The sequence below is a fragment of the Triturus cristatus genome, chromosome 6, assembly GCF_964204655.1.
Source record: "Triturus cristatus chromosome 6, aTriCri1.1, whole genome shotgun sequence".
In the NCBI taxonomy this organism is placed as follows: Eukaryota; Metazoa; Chordata; class Amphibia; order Caudata; family Salamandridae; genus Triturus; species Triturus cristatus.
Window position 1 is genome coordinate 13,309,616 of NC_140589.1, and position 17,847 is coordinate 13,327,462.

Below are 17,847 nucleotides of genomic sequence, written 5' to 3' on the forward strand. Positions count from 1 at the left end.
ATATTTCGGCCAGAAAGTCCTCCTCTGACTTTATAATCTAGATACCTAGATATTTGAACCCGTCACATTGTATTAGTGCCGCGCAGGCCGACGTGAGCGGAGGGATTTCCTCAGCAAAGTGGAAGATCAGGGCTTTGTCCCAGTTTATCTGGTAACCCGAGTAGCTGCCAAAGAGCTGGAGTATGTGGATGAGTCTGTGAAACGTCTGTCGGGGCTTATATGCGTCTCTAAACCAAAAGAGGGAAGGAAGAGCGAGATAGCTCCTCCCAGGAAACGGCTCGCTAGTTACTCCTAAGCCAAGTGGTCAGGAAGAGTTGAACGAGACGGCTATTATATGGGTCTCAGAAAGATCTGGAGATCAGATGTTTGTGCCCTCACACTCCTGCTATTATACGGGTCTCAGAAAGATCTGGAGATCAGATGTTTGTGCCCTCACACACCTGCTATTATATGGGTCTCAGAAAGATCTGGAGATCAGATGTTTGTGCCCTCACACTCCTGCTATTATACGGGTCTCAGAAAGATCTGGAGATCAGATGTTTGTGCCCTCACACACCTGCTATTATACGGGTCTCAGAAAGATCTGGAGATCAGATGTTTGTGCCCTCACACACCTGCTATTATACGGGTCTCAGAAAGATCTGGAGATCAGATGTTTGTGCCCTCACACTCCTGCTATTATACGGGTCTCAGAAAGATCTGGAGATCAGATGTTTGTGCCCTCACACACCTGCTATTATATGGGTCTCAGAAAGATCTGGAGATCAGATGTTTGTGCCCTCACACTCCTGCTATTATACGGGTCTCAGAAAGATCTGGAGATCAGATGTTTGTGCCCTCACACACCTGCTATTATACGGGTCTCAGAAAGATCTGGAGATCAGATGTTTGTGCCCTCACACACCTGCTATTATACGGGTCTCAGAAAGATCTGGAGATCAGATGTTTGTGCCCTCACACACCTCTTAGGGTGTCATGCTTCATCATTGGGCGCTTCTCGTCAGGCCTGACGGGCCTTGGGGCGTCTTTATCAGAGATCTTTCGATCTGAGAACGCTGTATGGATGAGTGTAAGTGGGGGAATTAAGTAAGTGTGGTGAGTGAATGGTCATTAAAATAGGCTCTGGTATCCTAAAAACTTTTTATAGGAAATGGGTACCGGGAGTAAGTAAAAACAGTGGTGCTCTAACGTGCTCTTCAAGTACCAGGATAGCTACTAGTCCAATGTGGTCAACATGTTAAGTGCCGTGAGAGCCCAAGGTTCGGGCGACACTTCGTTAGGACCAGGGGATAGTCTGTTTATGCCCCTCTGGCCCCCTCGAGTCCACTCCTGTCCTCTCTCCCCGATACCCTCTTATTCTCCCTGGCCCAGGGACGCCTCTGGCGTGGAGCTCGAATACCTCTGCTCCAACCTGGCTTCTTGTGGCGTCCCTCAAGGCGCTGTTCAGTAGTGTAACATAGGGCCCCGCAGTAGGGGTGCCCCATGGGACCCCCTCATCTCAGTGCCAGTGCCTCTGGCCCCCTCGAGTCCACCCCTGCCCTCTCTCCCCGATGCCCTCTAGTTCTCCCTGGCATCCGCGCACATCCGGTTCCTCTCACGTTAATGGGTGAATTCATAGAGAAACAAAAACGTAGAAAGCATATTGGAGGAAACAAAGTCATGGAAAACTTATTTAGGGAAAGTCTTTGAGAACGAAACATCGAGAGTAAGTGGAAACATTCGAGTGGAAATGCGTTTAAATGTAAGGGTGCAATTAACTGAAAACGCAGTTTAAGCGAAATTACAGTTCAATAAGTATTTAGTGTCCTTGGTGATTTATTTAATTTTAAAGAAGCAAGGAGCAGTGGATGCTAATTTTTAAATAATGGCACTGGCAATAGACTCCGCCACAGAGGTTAAAGTTCACAGGCGGCGCCGGTAGTGTTAGAAGCCAGAGCTGCCCCTCGGGCAGTTCACCCCGGGCACTGAGCGCGTTTCCTGAAAGCTTCTCTTTGTAACCTCTCTCTCTGCCGTGGCCGGACCCTCCTGTGGTTAACCAAGGTCTGCCGCGCTGGGAGGTCATATATTTTACTTCCATTTCTTTCCAGAGTTGTTGGCACTGGTAGAAGACGACAGATACAGAGGGGAAAAGGAACACTGCATTCAGAGCGGACTTGCATCAGCAAATGCTTAACTTTACCGAAGTCTTGTGGAGCGGCGCCCCCTGCTGCCCTCCAGGTAGAATGACACCTGATCCGAGGAAAGATCAACAGTGTAACTTCTGCCTCACATGCACCAGGAGAAAATAGTTTGAAACAGAAGAAAACAAGCATTTTCAATGCAATAGGTCTCGCATTATTAAAGTTTGAGCTGTTTATTGCTAATAATAATGCAACACCAATATCAACTCAAAGATTCAGTAATGTGAGACCTATTGCATTGCAATTATTTTTGTTGTTGCTTTTTTATATAGCACAAACTTGAGTGAAAGGTGTGTATTTATGTTACATTGAGTACAGTGTAATTATGTGGCACAGAGTGGTATTGTGTGGAGTGTATTTATCTTGCATTAAGTAGAGAATAATTATGTGACGCGCAATTATGTAGTACTGAGTGGTATGTGGAGTGTATTTGTTGTATAGAATACAGTGTAATTATGTGATGTGTAATCACACACTCAACAACACACACACAGCCACCCAAACACACAGCCACCCGAACACACAGCCACCCGAACACACAGCCACCCGAACACACAGCCACCCAAACACACAGCCACCCACACACACACACAACTTAAGGGAATCGGGTAAAGGAAAGAGAAAGAACTCTATCCAAAATCACATGTTTTCCGTCCAGTCAGAAAGTATGACGTAGCCCCAACGAGTCCTTGTTTTGTAGCTAAGCAGATACAGTCAATTATTTCAGTAAGCCTGACGCAACATTGGAAAAAGAGAAGTATAGTGCAATTACACACACAACCACACACACACAGCCACACACACACACACAGCCACACACACACACACACACAGCCCCACACACACACACACACAGCCCCACACACACACACACACACAGCCACACACACACACAGCCACACACACACACACACACAGCCACACACACACAGCCACACACACAGCCACACACACACAGCCACAACCACACACACAGCCACAACCACACACACAGCCACAACCACACACAGCCACACACACACACACACACACACACACACACAGCCACACACACACAGCCACACACACACATCCACACACACATCCACACACACACAGCCACACACACACACAGCCACACACACACAGCCACACACACAGCCACACACACACACACAGCCACACACACACACACAGCCACACACACACAGCCACACACACATCCACACACACATCCACACACACACAGCCACACACACAGCCACACACACACAGCCACACACACACACAGCCACACACACACACAGCCACACACACAGCCACACACACAGCCACACACACACAGCCACACACACACACACAGCCACACACACACAGCCACACACACACACAGCCACATACACACACACACACAGCCACATACATACACACACAGCCACACACACACACACAGCCACATACACACAGCCACAAACACACACACACAGCCACAAACACACACACACAGCCACACACACACAGCCACACACACAGCCACACACACAGCCACACACACAACCACACACACACACAGCCACACACACACACACAGCCACACACACACACACAACCACACACACACAACCACACAAACACAACCACACACACACACACAACCACACACACACAACCACACACACACACACAACCACACACACACAGCCACCCACACACAGCCACCCACACACAGCCACCCACACACAGCCACCCACACACAGCCACCCACACACAGCCTCCCACACACAGCCTCCCACACACAGCCTCCCACACACAGCCTCCCACACACAGCCTCCCACACACAGCCTCCCACACACAGCCTCCCACACACAGCCTCCCACACACAGCCTCCCACACAACCTTACACACACAGCCTCCCACACACACAACACCACACACAACACCACACACAACTTAAGAGCCATTTCAGATTAAGGGAATCGGATAACGGAAAGAGAAAGAACTCTATCCAAAATCACACGTTTTCCGTCCAGTCAGAAAGTATGTCTTAGCCCCAACGAGTCCTTGTTTTGTAGCTAAGCAGATAGCCAATTATTTCAGTAAGCCTGACGCGACATTAGAAAAAGAGAAGTATAGTGCAATTATTAGGCACGCATTGTTTACCTTGTAACAGCGTAAATATTTGCCGCTTATTTTCATTTTTTTTTTACCTTGTAACCGCCTTCATTTATTTTACCTTGTAACAAAGTAAATATTTGCCGCGCATTTTCATTTACTTTGCCTTGTAACCGCTATTTTACCTTGTAACCGTGTAAAGATTTGCCACGCATTCCTCCCAATTAAGCAACAAACTGTATTGCAGCCACAAAGCCACAAGTAAAGTGATCGCAAAACAGAAAGCAAAGCCACAAGATGTATTTGTTTTACTGTCTGTTTCTTCTCTCATAGTGTATTCATCTTTCTCTTAGTTTGTGCGTTTCTATCTCTCTTTGTCTATCTGTGTGTCTCTGTCTTTGTATATGCTCCTCTGTGCCTGTCATGCTCCGCTATATGTGTCTACCTATGTGTACACTGTATTTGCATGTATGTATCAAACTATATGTGCCATTTAGTGTTTATAAGTTTGTCTTTATCTCTGCCTCCTTTCCTCTGTGTCTATCTGTCTCAGTTTCTAGCTTTGTGTATGTGCCTCTGTTTCTGTATATCTCTTTGCTTGTTAATCTCCTTTTCTATATGTGTGTATGTCTGTTTTCCTGTACCTAGGTCTAGCTCTGTGTATTTCTGTCTATAACTATTTGTAAACAAGAGCCATTACAGATTAAGGGGATCGAGTAACGGAAAGAGAAAGAACTCTATCCAAAATCACACGTTTTCAGTCCAGTCAGAAAGTATGACTTAGCCCCAACGAGTCCTTGTTTTGTAGCTAAGCAGATAGTCCATTAATTCAGTAAGCCTGACCCGACATTAGAAAAAGAGAAGTATAGTGCAATTATTAGGCACGCATTGTTTACCTTGTAACCACGTAAATATTTGCAGCGCATTTTTCATTTTTTTAACCTTGTAACCGCCTTCATTTATTTTACCTTGTAACGAAGGAAATATTTGCCGCTTATTTTCATTTGCTTTGCCTTGTAACCGCCTTAATTTATTTTACCTTGTAACCGCGTAAAGATTAGCCACGCATTCCTCCCAATTAAGCAACAAACTGTATTGCAGCCGCAAAGCCACAAGTAAAGTGATCGCAAAACTGAAAGCAAAGCCACAAGTAAAGCGAGTGCGAAACCGAAAGCAATCGCTTTTGGAAGCAGAGACCGCCGCCAATGGTGCGCGCGCGCCACAGACAGCCATATGCTTTCAATTATCGCGCCCGTATCTGGGCACGATAATTGAAACCAGATAGGCTTTAGTCCGCGTAACAGACACCAATAGGCCGTGGGCGGAGTGATGCGCCCTCCTTTGGCCTATTGCGTGCTCTGTCTAAAAAATACAACCACTAAAAGCCCAATAATAGAAGATAAAACAAAAAACACACGCACAAGCGTGTATGATTCCAGGGTCCATTTCTGAACCCCGGACAAAAGGACTCTCGCTGCGCGAGCACTGCTATGCAGTGCAACGCTAGGCTCGAGACCTAAAAAGCCTTTTTCGAGAAGAAAGCCATTCCTCCAAAAGGTTTCGATAATACAAACCAATGTTAAAATAATAATTCGATTAAAAACGTTTCCATTAAATTGTAACGATGACAATGGAGTTCGAGGGACACGTTTCCATTAATACCCATACACCCTCCTCCTACATCTCTCTGCTGTGGACCTTGGAGACCACTGCTCTGCCCTCACTCCTCGTAGCTCCCACAAGGCTCTGCTCTTGGTCTTTTTACCAGGGCCGGACTGGAAACCGAAACCAGCCCTGGCAAACTGCTCGGCTGGCCCCCCCTGGGGGCCAGCGGGGGGTGCAGCTCGGCTGTTTGCGAGGGCAGGTTCCGGCCAATTTTGTTACAGGGGGACGATATTACTGACCCCCGGTAACAAAAACGGCCCCCCAGGGGCCCAAAACCGGACCCACCCTGGCAGCCTACCGGGGAAACGCCCGGTGCCTTCCACGGCCAGTCCGGCCCTGCTTTTTACTCTCTGACTGAACTCCACATCCACCCCTGTCTCCTTCAGCTGGTCATGCCATCTCTGTGATGATTTTCCTCAACTCTTCTTTTGACTTTTACGCCCTAAATCCAGTACCGCCCACGACCACCTGACACTGGATGTCAGTACCGTCGCTCAAGCTGAATTCTTCCAAAAAGGAGGCCCTGCACTTTCTCTCTACTAACGCTCCTCCCCCTTTTACTGACCCCATCCTTTTACCTCCTAGCTCCCTGACATTTGCTTTGTTGACCCATCAGCCATATGTGAAGATGGAGGTTTCCTTACAAGTTATGTACTGTCGTCTTGGCGTGTTTTCAATTGTTAAACTTATGAAATGATCCGCTCTCTCATACCAGTACAAATAAAGCACTTGTGACCTCACAGGGACGAAGGAGTGTGCTGGTAGCACCCCTCTACCCCCAGACCCACACCCATATTAACGCATCACTCGACGACCCTCTAAACTAGGTTACCTGGACTCTACAATGTCCCCCATCCCCCATCTGAGTCTATCAGCAAGCCGGTGTCTTTGCACCGAGCACAGGGGCGTAAAGAAACCACTAACCTCTACCGAGACCTACATCAGCAGAGCGGGGTGCGCTTCGTTTGTTTGTAACCAGTGAGTGATTGTGCGAGACCATCAAAACCATGAACACCATCCAATCCGGCTCACTGTCAGACCCCTGCCCCCACCATATCTTCGACAAAGCGAACTCCATCATCGCACCCCAACTCCAGAAGGTCCTCAACATCTCCTTCGAGACCGCCACCTTCCCGGAGAGCTGGAAACACGCCGAGATCAACGCCCTACTCAAGAAACCCAAGGCGGACCCAACGGACCTCAAGAACTTCCGGCCTATCTCCCTGCTCCCGTTCCCGGTGATAGTCATCGAGAAGATCGTCAACAAACAACTGATTCGCTTCCTCGTAGAGAACACCACCCTGGACTCGTCCCAATACAGATTCCACAGAACTGAAACCGCCCTCATCGCTGCCACCGACGACATCAGGACCTTGCTGGACAACGGCGAAACCATGGCCCTCATCCTCTTAGACCTCTCGTCCGCCTTTGACACCGTCTGCCACCATACCCTACGCACACGCCTCCACAACGCGGGGATGCGCGACTAAGCCCTAGCCTCGATCACCTCCTTCCTCACCGGCAGAACCCAGAGAGTCCGCCTCCCTCCATTCTGATCCGAAGCCACCAAGATCACCTGCGGAGTACCCCAAGGATCATTCCTCAGCCCGACTCTTTTCAACGTCTACATGACACAACTCGCCAACATTGTCCGATCGCACGCCCTCAACATCATCTAATACGCCGATGACACCCAGCTGATCCTCTCCCTCACCAAGGACCCCGCCACCGCCAAGACCAACTTCCACAAAGGAATGAAGGCTGTTGCCGAATGGATGAAGAACATTGAACTCGGACAAGACGAAGGTCCTCATCCTCTGCTCCACTCCCTCTGCCTGGGACGACTCCTGGTGGCCAGCCTCGCTAGGAGCCACACCGACACCGACACCCACCAACCACGCACGCAACCTGGGGTTCATCCTAGACGCATCACTGTCGATGACCCAGCAAGTCTATGCCGTATCCTCCTCCTACTTCAACACCCTCCACATGCTTTGCAAGATCTACAGATGGATCCCCACCAAAACCAGAAGGATGGTCACCCAGGCCCTCGTCACCAGCAGGCTAGACTACGGCAACGCCCTCTATGTGGGAATCGCAGCCAAACTCCAGAAAAGACTTCAACGCCTCCGCACGCCTCGACATCCACAGCCACATCACTGCCCACCTGAGAGACCTGCACTGGCTCCCCGTCAACAAGAGGATCACCTTCAAACTCCTCCCCCGCGCTCACAAAGCACTCCATGACGCCGGACCAATATACCTTAACAAACGACTCACCTTCTACACTCCCAACCGCCAGCTTCAGTCCGCGGACCTCTCCCTCGCCACCATACCCCGCATCCACCGAACTACCACCGTCGGCAGATCTTGCTCCCACCTCGCCGCCAAGGCATGGAACACTCTCCCCATCCACCTGCGACAGACCCAGGACCTACTGACCTTCATGAGACTTCTCAAGACCTGGCTGTTCCGAACAGTAGCAGTTTTTCTTCCCCCCCCCCCCCCCCCCCTTAGCGCCTTGAGACCCTCGCGGGTGAGTAGTGTGCTCTACAAATGTTTGTTTGATTGATTGATTGCTCTGTGCACCTAGCGAGGAGTGAGGTGGCTGAGTGAGTGAAGACTTCCCTTTTAGTGCCAAGTGATCGAACGCACAAACAAGGCACCAGCGGTGAAATGTCTAGTTACAAACAACCCTTCTACTGGTTTGTTTCAGATTATTTCACCAATAAGGACTACAGCCCGTCCAGCCCAAAGACTGACTCATAACAGCATACATGTCAAGTGAGCTGCTCCAAGTGAAAACCGTGTGACCAAGTGGAAAAGTGTCAGAACATCAAGAGAACATTGTCTGGTACAATTTCGCATTAGACATTTGCTCTGTTGATTGCAAGATTGTACAAGCCAATGCTCTTGACATGTTCCTAGTCGATGTACATGTAAGAATTTCAGTCTTAATAGATAGATCCAGCTAAAATGAATCCTCTATTGCGATGCTTCCTTTATTGGGCTGAGCTCACCAAACTTTAAACACTCTACTTGCTAAAAACCTCAGAATCTGGCTCTTCGAAATCCCAGCCTGTGTCCCAGCCTTCGCGGCTCCCGTTGCCCCATCCTTCGCGGCTCCCGTTGCCCCATCCTTCGCGGCCCCCGTTGCCCCATCCTGCGCGCCCCCCATTGCCCCATCCTGCGCGGCCCCAGTGTAATTGTCACATGGGCCAATTGGCCATTGTCGTTTTCCCAATGTTAGCATGAGCCCGTGGCAGACTGTCTTCTCCTTTGTTGACGTTTCTAGACGTACATATTTTGCTTTGTGCCTCACTGCAACTTTCAACCAGAACAACATACTGTTGTTTTTGCGTTCGGCTCTTTCCTGGCATTTAATCTGAACACTGCAGACCAGTTCGAACAAACATGCCCCTTGTTATTCTGTTCTGGTCAGGCCCTAGCACCTAGACAAAACACGCAGATGCAGCTGCAGCTGCTTAGGAGCATGTACTTTGGTCATATAGGTATACACGGGTGGGTGACATACACTTGGAGAGGGATCTTTCCGGAGAAGGGAGCATGACAGCACCTGTGATGTAGATTTTCCATCTATAGACTGAGTTACGGGGTCTGCTGCTAACATCCAGAGATCTTCTGATACATAATTATTTTGCTTCTGTAGGGGAGGGAGGTCAGGCTACTCTGTCGTATATACTGACAGCACCTTTTATGATTTACAGACTACTTGCTATGCTGACCATATTTCTGTTAGGCATTTTTCTACTTGTTGCGGCACGTATACTGTATACTAGAGAAGAGCAATTAAAATAAATTTTTTAAACTCTTCTCGTGTCTGTTAGATCTTATTGTGGACTGGTACGAGAGTGACAGCGGAAGGGCGTGTCCTGTAAACGTGACCCCGGGGAGGGTCTGGAGTGTTGTGTTCTGGGGTGTCTAATCCCAGGTTGCTCTGTGAGTGAATTGGAGGGCAAGTGAGACACTATAGCTAGTCGGTCCCAGGATCATGGGTACTCAGGTGGTAGGATGACTTGGTCGCTGCCTATTAAGGTTCCATGATCCCATAGTTCTTTGACTCTGCAGAATCCCTGCTAAAGAATCATGACGTGTTTATTCTGTCTTGCTAGACTTCACTTCAGACAGTAGCACGTCACTCTTATTGGCGAAGGGGGTGATATCACCATGGCAACTTGTAAGACTCTTGATGTGAGTGTCGCACATCAATACAAACAACTCTGTGCAGTTGTTTTGAGGTTGAACCTGTGCAGCGCATGCGCTGCTCTGCGAGGCTTGCTGTATTGAGGTATGGAATAGAAGCTCCGCCCATTTCCCCGTTCATCTTTTCATTTGGCTCTTGTTACTGTCCTTTTAAAATTGTTGCTCCTCATTCGCAAATAGGCATTCTAGTCCCTCCCTGGTACTGCCTTTTATGCATTAGTAGCCTTCCATGAGGACCGGACCTTGTACTTGTGGTGTTACACGGTCTGCTTTACCTAGTTGGGGAGCACTATTTTCTTTAATGAACTTCCCCTATTCCACACACGATGTCGCAGCTCGCCGCCCGCTTTTATATTGTTAATGTATTTATTTTTTAATTTGCAGCGCAGTCCGCTTTCACTTAAGCGGTCGCACTTCTTTATTTATTGAATTTGCAGCGCCGCCTGCTTTCACTTTAGCGGCCTCGCTACAGAAACTCTTACTTTTATTTTTTTTCCACTTTGGGTGAAAGAGCCCCATACGGCGCTTTCACTTTAATGTTGGCCACTCCCCTTTCTTTAAACTCTGCTCACTGTACCCTGAATATGGTGAGCAGCATCTAAAGAAAGGGGTCCGGCCACTATGAAAGTGGTCTCACATTTGTGAGAGTTTTAGCTATCCGCATTAAAAATGACAATGCCTTTTATATCTGTGTTGCTTTTAAAAACACATGAATAAAAGGCATTGTCATTTACAATGCCAATAGCTTAAACTCTTGCAAATGCGAGACCTATTGCATTGCAAACGCTTGTTATGGAAAGCATGCTGATGCCCGTGACGGAAGTATTGTAAATAAAGAAATGTGCGACTGTGAAGAAAGAAATCTATGAAGTTTTCATATAACAACACTAGTGACTACTGTGTTCAGTTTTCACAGAGAATACACGTATCTGTGGTTTTTAAATAATATATATCGTGTTAGAAAGGGGACTTCACTGATAGCGCGTTGTAATGTATAAAGCTTGTCCTGTGTTCAGCAGGACTGTCCGGGATGTCCTTTGAGGAGTTACTGCAGCTCCAGAGTAAAGTTGGGACCAAACTCTACAATCAGATGGTGTTTGGAGCCAAGACGGGGCCCTCGGCTGCGGAGAGCAACAAGAAGAAGCCTCGTCTGAACAAGAACAGGTATGGGAGCTCCGGAAGGCTTTGGGGGGTGGGAGTGCGCTTACCTTACAACTCATGTACGGGATAAATGCAGATTGGAGTTATAAGTTGGGTATCTTGTTACACTCTGTTGGGACCACTTACAAACCTTGGTGCTGGGTGAGACCAGTAGAACACTCCAAAGCGACTGCGAGGCCAGTGGATGGCTTGCTCCTCCCTCTCCCACTGGCCATAGACTGAGAACCGCATGGTCTGGAGCTCTTAATGACTTGGTTGCCAGGATAGGGGGGTGGGGTGGCAGGGGGGGTCTGTAGCGTCCAAGGCTGGTGGTGGCCTGTAGTGGCCAAGGCCGGTGGTGGCCTGTAGTGGCCAAGGACCGGGGTGGTCTGTAGCTGCCATCAACTGCAGGCTTTTAATAGGACTCATCAGAAACCCCTCATGGCTTTGCAGTCTGAGAGTGGTGCTGGTCAAAGGCGCTGAATAAAGTGCCTGAGAGCAGCGTTGGCTTGTCGCTTTGAATGAAGTGCCTGAGAGCAGCGTTGGTCTGTCGCTCTGAGTGAAGTGCCTGAGAGCAGCGTTGGTCTGTCGCTCTGAGTGAAGTGCCCGAGAGCAGCGTTGGTCTGTCGCTCTGAGTGAAGTGCCTGAGAGCAGCGTTGGCCTGTCGCTTTGAATGAAGAGCCAGAGAGCAGCGCTGAACAGTAGCTCTGCATGAAGTGCCTGAGAGCAGCGTTGGTCTGTCGCTCTGAATGAAGAGCCAGAGAGCAGCGCTGATCTGTCGCTCTGCATGAAGTGCCTGAGAGCAGCGTTGGTCTGTCGCTCTGAGTGAAGTGCCTGAGAGCCGCGATGGTCTGTCGCTCTGAGTGAAGTGCCTGAGAGCAGCGTTGGTCTGTCGCTCTGAGTGAAGTGCCTGAGAGCAGCGTTGGTCTGTCGCTCTGAGTGAAGTGCCTGAGAGCAGCGTTGGACTGTCGCTCTGAGTGAAGTGCCTGAGAGCAGCGTTGGTCTGTCGCTCTGAGTGAAGAGCCAGAGAGCAGCGTTGGTCTGTCGCTCTGAGTGAAGAGCCAGAGAGCAGCGCTGATCTGTCGCTCTGCATGAAGTGCCTGAGAGCAGCGTTGGTCTGTCGCTCTGAGTGAAGAGCCTGAGAGCAGCGTTGGTCTGTCGCTCTGAGTGAAGTGCCTGAGAGCAGCGATGGTCTGTCGCTCTGCATGAAGTGCCTGAGAGCAGCGATGGTCTGTCGCTCTGAGTGAAGTGCCTGAGAGCAGCGATGGCCTGTTGCTCTGAGTGAAGTGCCTGAGAGCAGCGTTGCTCTGTCGCTCTGAGTGAAGAGCCCGAGAGCAGCGCTGATCGCTGGCTCCTCGTGATCCTGCTTGCTGTGAGCAGTACTTCTCTATGCCTGTTCCTTACGATGGCGCCTACTGTGAGCAGCACTTGTTTCTGGCCCAAGAAATAAAGTTGACTGTAAGACTCGATCACCGATTCATGGCACGTGATCTTTTTGAGAACTACAAAAGTTCCTCTTCAATGGGGTGGACATCACGGGTCTGTAGTTCTCTAAGTTATGGGGTCAGTTTAGAGTAGTTTCGGCGAGTGGTACCCCTGAATGATGACACCACAGTGACCACGACACTTGTAACGTCAGTGTTGTTGAATAGTATCTCTTTCTTTCTTGCAGACCAATGGAGATCTCCGCCAAGAAGCCAGCACCATTTTTAAGGCAGGTGGTCCCTGTGAAGAAGAAGGTTTGTGTTTATCTTAATTCACTGTTAAATGTACACAATAACTCCCTTGTAGCTCCATGTACCGGTTGTGCTCCGTACATTGAAAGCTTACCTTTCGCAGTTACCTGGGCACCTTGGGTACTTTGTAGTACAGTGCAGTACTGTGTAATGCCTGTAATTGGATGAGTGATCTCTGTGCCTTTTGTACAGTGCAGTTCTGGCTGCCACCATGTAAAGCTTGTGCCTGGGAGTGTTAATTCTGCTTCTTGAGTACTTTGTCGTGCAGTACAGTGCAGAGCTGTGAGAAGCTTGTCTTTGCAAGTGTTACCCTTGTGCCTTGAGTACGGTGCAGTACTATGTTAAACGTGTCTAACCCTTTCAGATCCAAAACCAATTGAAACGAAGCTGATAAGCCACTTGTAGCTCCTCAGCGTTTACCCACACTGGAAACAAAACAGAGAATGTCAAGGTGTTTGACCAGGTGGTCCCCTTACGTGCATGAAGGTAGATCTCCCCTCCCCTCCCCTGGTGTGGGCCCCTGGCCTCCTCCCCTGGTGTGGGCCCCTGGCCTCCTCCCCTGGTGTGGGCCCCTGGCCTCCTCCCCTGGTGTGGGCCCCTGGCCTCCTCCCCTGGTGTGGGCCCCTGGCCTCCTCCCCTGGTGTGGGCCCCTGCCCCTCTACCCTGGTGTGGCCCCCCATCCCCTGATGTGGGCCCCTGGCCGCCTCCCCTGGTGTGGTCCCCCACCCTCTGGTGTTGGGCCTATGTCCCCCTATGTTGGGTGTTCCGTAGTCTGTCTCACTTCTAATGCTTGTTCTCCAAGACTCACCAGCATCTTAGGATGAAGTTCCTGTTTCTGTGGTGCTGCAATCGCTACCAGTGGCTCCTCACATTGAGGCCTCTGGTGCTTCTCTTGTGCCGGCCACTTGTGCAGGCACTAAGTGTGAGTGCAGCTTTTCTACTGCAAAGGATCGGAGAAAGTGCTCCACGAGGGTCCCTCCCATTGAAAGAATGAAGGCTACCAGGAGGAAAAGGGAAATTCTGCATTCATCATTCAAAAAAATTTCATATGTGTTACACATGAGTGGCATTATTTGCATTCTAATGTTATAAACTTGTTTTTAATGAGATTAGCAAACCATGAATACCTGTTCATACCTGTACACAATCTATCCGACATTAAGTTGAATTGTGACTTGTTTTTCCCAAGGTTCTCGCATTTAGAGGTTTGCTTCGGAAAGGGAAGGTCGGGATGTTGGGCACCAAACCTATTTCTACCACAGCCTCTGGAGTTAGATACTCAATGCCTCCGTTCCTGTTCATCTTACACTGCCCGACAGTGTTTACTTTGGGTCCGGGAACTTGATGCCCTCACCTCGGCTGAGTGAACCTGCTCTCCCTACCTTACTGCTCCTGCTCTTCCCACCTTACTGCTCCTGCCCTTCCCACCTTACTGCTCCTGCCCTTCCCACCTTACTGCTCCTGCCCTTCCCACTTTACTGCTCCTGCCCTTCCCACTTTACTGCTCCTGCCCTTCCCACTTTACTGCTCCTGCCCTTCCCACTTTACTGCTCCTGCCCTTCCCACCTTACTGCTCCTGCCCTTCCCACCTTACTGCTCCTGCCCTTCCCACCTTACTGCTCCTGCCCTTCCCACCTTACCGCTCCTGCCCTTCCCACCATCCCACCTTACAGCTCCTTCCCACCGTACTGCTCATGCCCTTCCCACCTTACCGCTCATGCCCTTCCCACTCCTGATCCATGTTCTCGCCAGGCTTCTTGGGGATTGTCGACCCTTCAATCTCCCAGGTGACGAGTCTTGTAATCACTCTTTGGTTCCAGGTCTACAGCTGGTCCATGGTCTCTCCAGGGTTCTTGGTGTCTGTAGACCCTGCAGTCTCCCAGCTGATGAGCCTCATAAGCACTCTTTGGTTCCAGGCCGTTCCAGGTCTACAGCTGGTCCATGGTCTCTTCAGGGTTCTTGGGGTCTGTAGACCCTGCAGTCTCCCAAGTGATTAGTCTCATAAGTACTCTTTGGTTCCAGGCCGTTCCAGGTCTATGACCGAACCTGGCTCGTTCCTGGTCCATGTTGTCTCTAGGCTTCTTTGGGTTCATAGACCCTTCAGTCAACCAGGTGACGAGCCTCATAAGCAGTTTTTGATTCCAGGCCGTTCCAGGATTACGGCCGTTCCAGGCTCGCTCCTTGTCCATGTTCTCTCCAGGCTTTTTGGAGTCTGTAGACCCTTCAGTGCCCCAGGTGACAAGCTTCATAAGTACTCTTTGGATACAGGCCGTTCCAGGCTCGTTCCTTGTCTATGGTCTCTCCAGGCTTCTTGGGGTCTGTAGACCCTTCAGTCTCCCAGGTGACGAGTATTGTAAGTACTCTTTGGTTCCAGGCCGTTCCAGGATTACGGCCGCTCCAGGCTCGCTCCTTGTCCATGTTCTCTCCAGGTTTTTTGGGGTCTGTAAACCCTTCAGTGCCCCAGGTGACAAGCCTCATAAGTACTCTTTGGATACAGGCCGCTCCAGGTCTACAGCTGGTTCATGGTCTCTCCAGGGTTCTTGGGGTCTGTAGACCCTTCAGTCTCCCAGCTGATGAGCCTCATAAGCAATCTTTGGTTTAAGGCCGGGCCAGGTCTATAGCTGGCGCATGCTCTTTAATGGTCCATGGTCTCTTCAATGTTCTTGGGGTCTGTAAACCCTTCAGTCTCCCAGGTGACGAGTCTCGTAAGGTTCCATGCCGTTCCAGGTCTATGACCGAACCTGGCTCGTTGCTGGTGCATGTTGTCTCTAGGCTTCTTTGGGTTCATAGGCCCTTCAGTCAACCAGGTGGTGAGCCTCATAAGCAGTTATTGATTCCAGGCCGTTCCAGGATTACGGCTGCTCCAGGCTCGCTCCTTGTCCATGGTCTCTCCAGGCTTCTTGGGGTCTGTAGACCCTTCAGTCTCCCAGGTGACGTGTCTCATAAGCACTCTTTGGTTCCAGGCTGTTCAAAGGTCTATAGCTGGCCCACGCTCGTTCCTGGTCCATGTTCATCGCTGGCTTCTTGGGGTTTGTCGACCCTTCAGTCTCCCAGTGACGAGTCTCGGAAGCACTCTTTGGTTCCAGGCCGTTCCAGGTCTACGGCTGCTCCACACTTGCTCCTGTCCATGATCTCTCCAGGGTTCTTGGGGTTTGTAGACCCTTCAGTTTCCCAGTGACGAGTCTCGGAAGCACTCTTTGGTTCCAGGCCGTTCCAGGTCTACGGCTGCTCCACACTTGCTCCTGTCCATGATCTCTCCAGCGTTCTTGGGGTCTGTAGACCCTTCAGTCTGTCAGGTGACAAACCTCATTGTTGGAAGGCGTTCCCCGGGGAGGTTGTGGAATACGTTCCTGACCACCCGGAGGCCCACCTTTCCCAGAGTTAGGCCGAGCAAGAGCGGGGAGGCCCTTCCTGGAAGGGTCTCGTACCTAGGATCGCACACGCTGCACTCACTCTCTTCGGATAGAGGGACACCACACAGTGTGTCGGGACTTCCTGTCACTCGGCCCTGTGATCAGTTCAGGTGGGTCTGGGAGGGACTCCAGACACCCAGCAGGCGAGGCGGCCGCTCACCGGGGGCCTGGTGGTCGATCGAAACCTCCCTCGGGGAAGAGACCAGAGGTATGACAGGGTCGGCGCCTCTGTCTGGTTTGGGGGGTTTCGCTCTCCCTTGGCCGGGCATGTGTGTTGGGGATCTGGCCGGCCCTCGGGATGTTGGGCCATGGGGGCCAGAAGTCTGTGACATCGAGGATCGGTGCGGTTGCAGGGTAGCTTGCTGGTCGGGAGGGCCCACGCCACGAGGCCGGTCTCACACTCCTAAGCAATCTTTGGTTAAAGGCCGTTCCAGGCTCGTTCCTTGTCCATGGTCTCCAGGCTTCTTGGGGTCTGTAGACCTTTCAGTCTCCCAGCTGACGAGCCTCATAATCACCCTTTGGTTACAGGCTGTTGCAGGTATATGGCTGCGCCAGTCTCGTTCCTGGTCCATGGTCTCTCCAGGCTTCTTCCAGGCTATGACTAGTGCGGTCGATTGCACATCGACGGCCTGAAGTGCTAGTGAGAGTGCTTACAGGGGTTGCCTTTCTTTTGAAGTGTTTATAGTGGTAGCTATTGTTCCTTCCTTTTCTGATCACCTGTGTAAGTAATTTTCTGGTTCTGATGCAGCTTCTGACAGCTCAGCAGGGTGACCCGGCATCTGCATCAGTGGACATGCCATTTGCTGCCAGGGTGAAATATTCTTGCTCCATCCCCAGCTCTCCATGGCGGAATCCAACTGTGTACTTGTTCTAGAGTCTGTCGGCTGTCACCGGAGCGTACCTGGAATCCTGCCATCCTGCAAGCTGCCGTGAAGCTCTCAGCAGGCTGTGGTGCAGGAATAAGTGGGTTGAGTTTTGTGTGCTTCTCAGAGAGTGCTCCTCTGCCTACCTTTCCAAAGGCCACTTTTAGCCTGGACTTAATTACTAGGCAGAGGTCATGTTACACTTACGTGGTCTTATTCCTAAGCAGTTGGTGAAGGGCCTTAAGCAGGCCCATTTCAGCACCAAATGAACGTCCCCACAGCTCGTTGAATGTGACCCAGTCACCAAAGCAGCGGAGGTGCCGAGCACAGTACCCAGGACACACCGTTCGCTGATGACTGTGACTCTGGTCTCCAATTACAAAATAAGCAGAAGTTGTAGCCTTTGTATCTGTGGGATCACAGGTAATATTTGATGATCCTGGTGTAAGATCGTTGTTTTGCTTGTCTGTTAGTTGCGCTCCGCCCTTCATTTTGTTCTTAAGTTGGTCCCCCCCACCCCCCAAGTTATTTCTGT

The 17,847-nt window shown here is 50.4% G+C and overlaps 1 protein-coding gene across 5 annotated transcripts in view; it reads left to right on the forward strand.

Annotated features, from left to right (window-relative positions):
* Positions 1–17,847, forward strand: part of RRP36 (ribosomal RNA processing 36) — a 114,384-nt gene that overhangs the window by 48,610 nt on the left and 47,927 nt on the right. For 3 of the 5 annotated variants that reach the window (XM_085610124.1, XM_085610125.1, XM_085610126.1), the window contains exons 3-4: positions 11,177–11,324; positions 12,973–13,039. In XM_085610124.1, the coding sequence (XP_085466250.1) occupies positions 11,177–11,324; positions 12,973–13,039 (215 nt within the window). The remainder of the gene's footprint in view (positions 1–11,176; positions 11,325–12,972; positions 13,040–17,847) is intronic. The other 2 variants (XM_085610127.1, XM_085610128.1) reach the window with 1 other exon arrangement.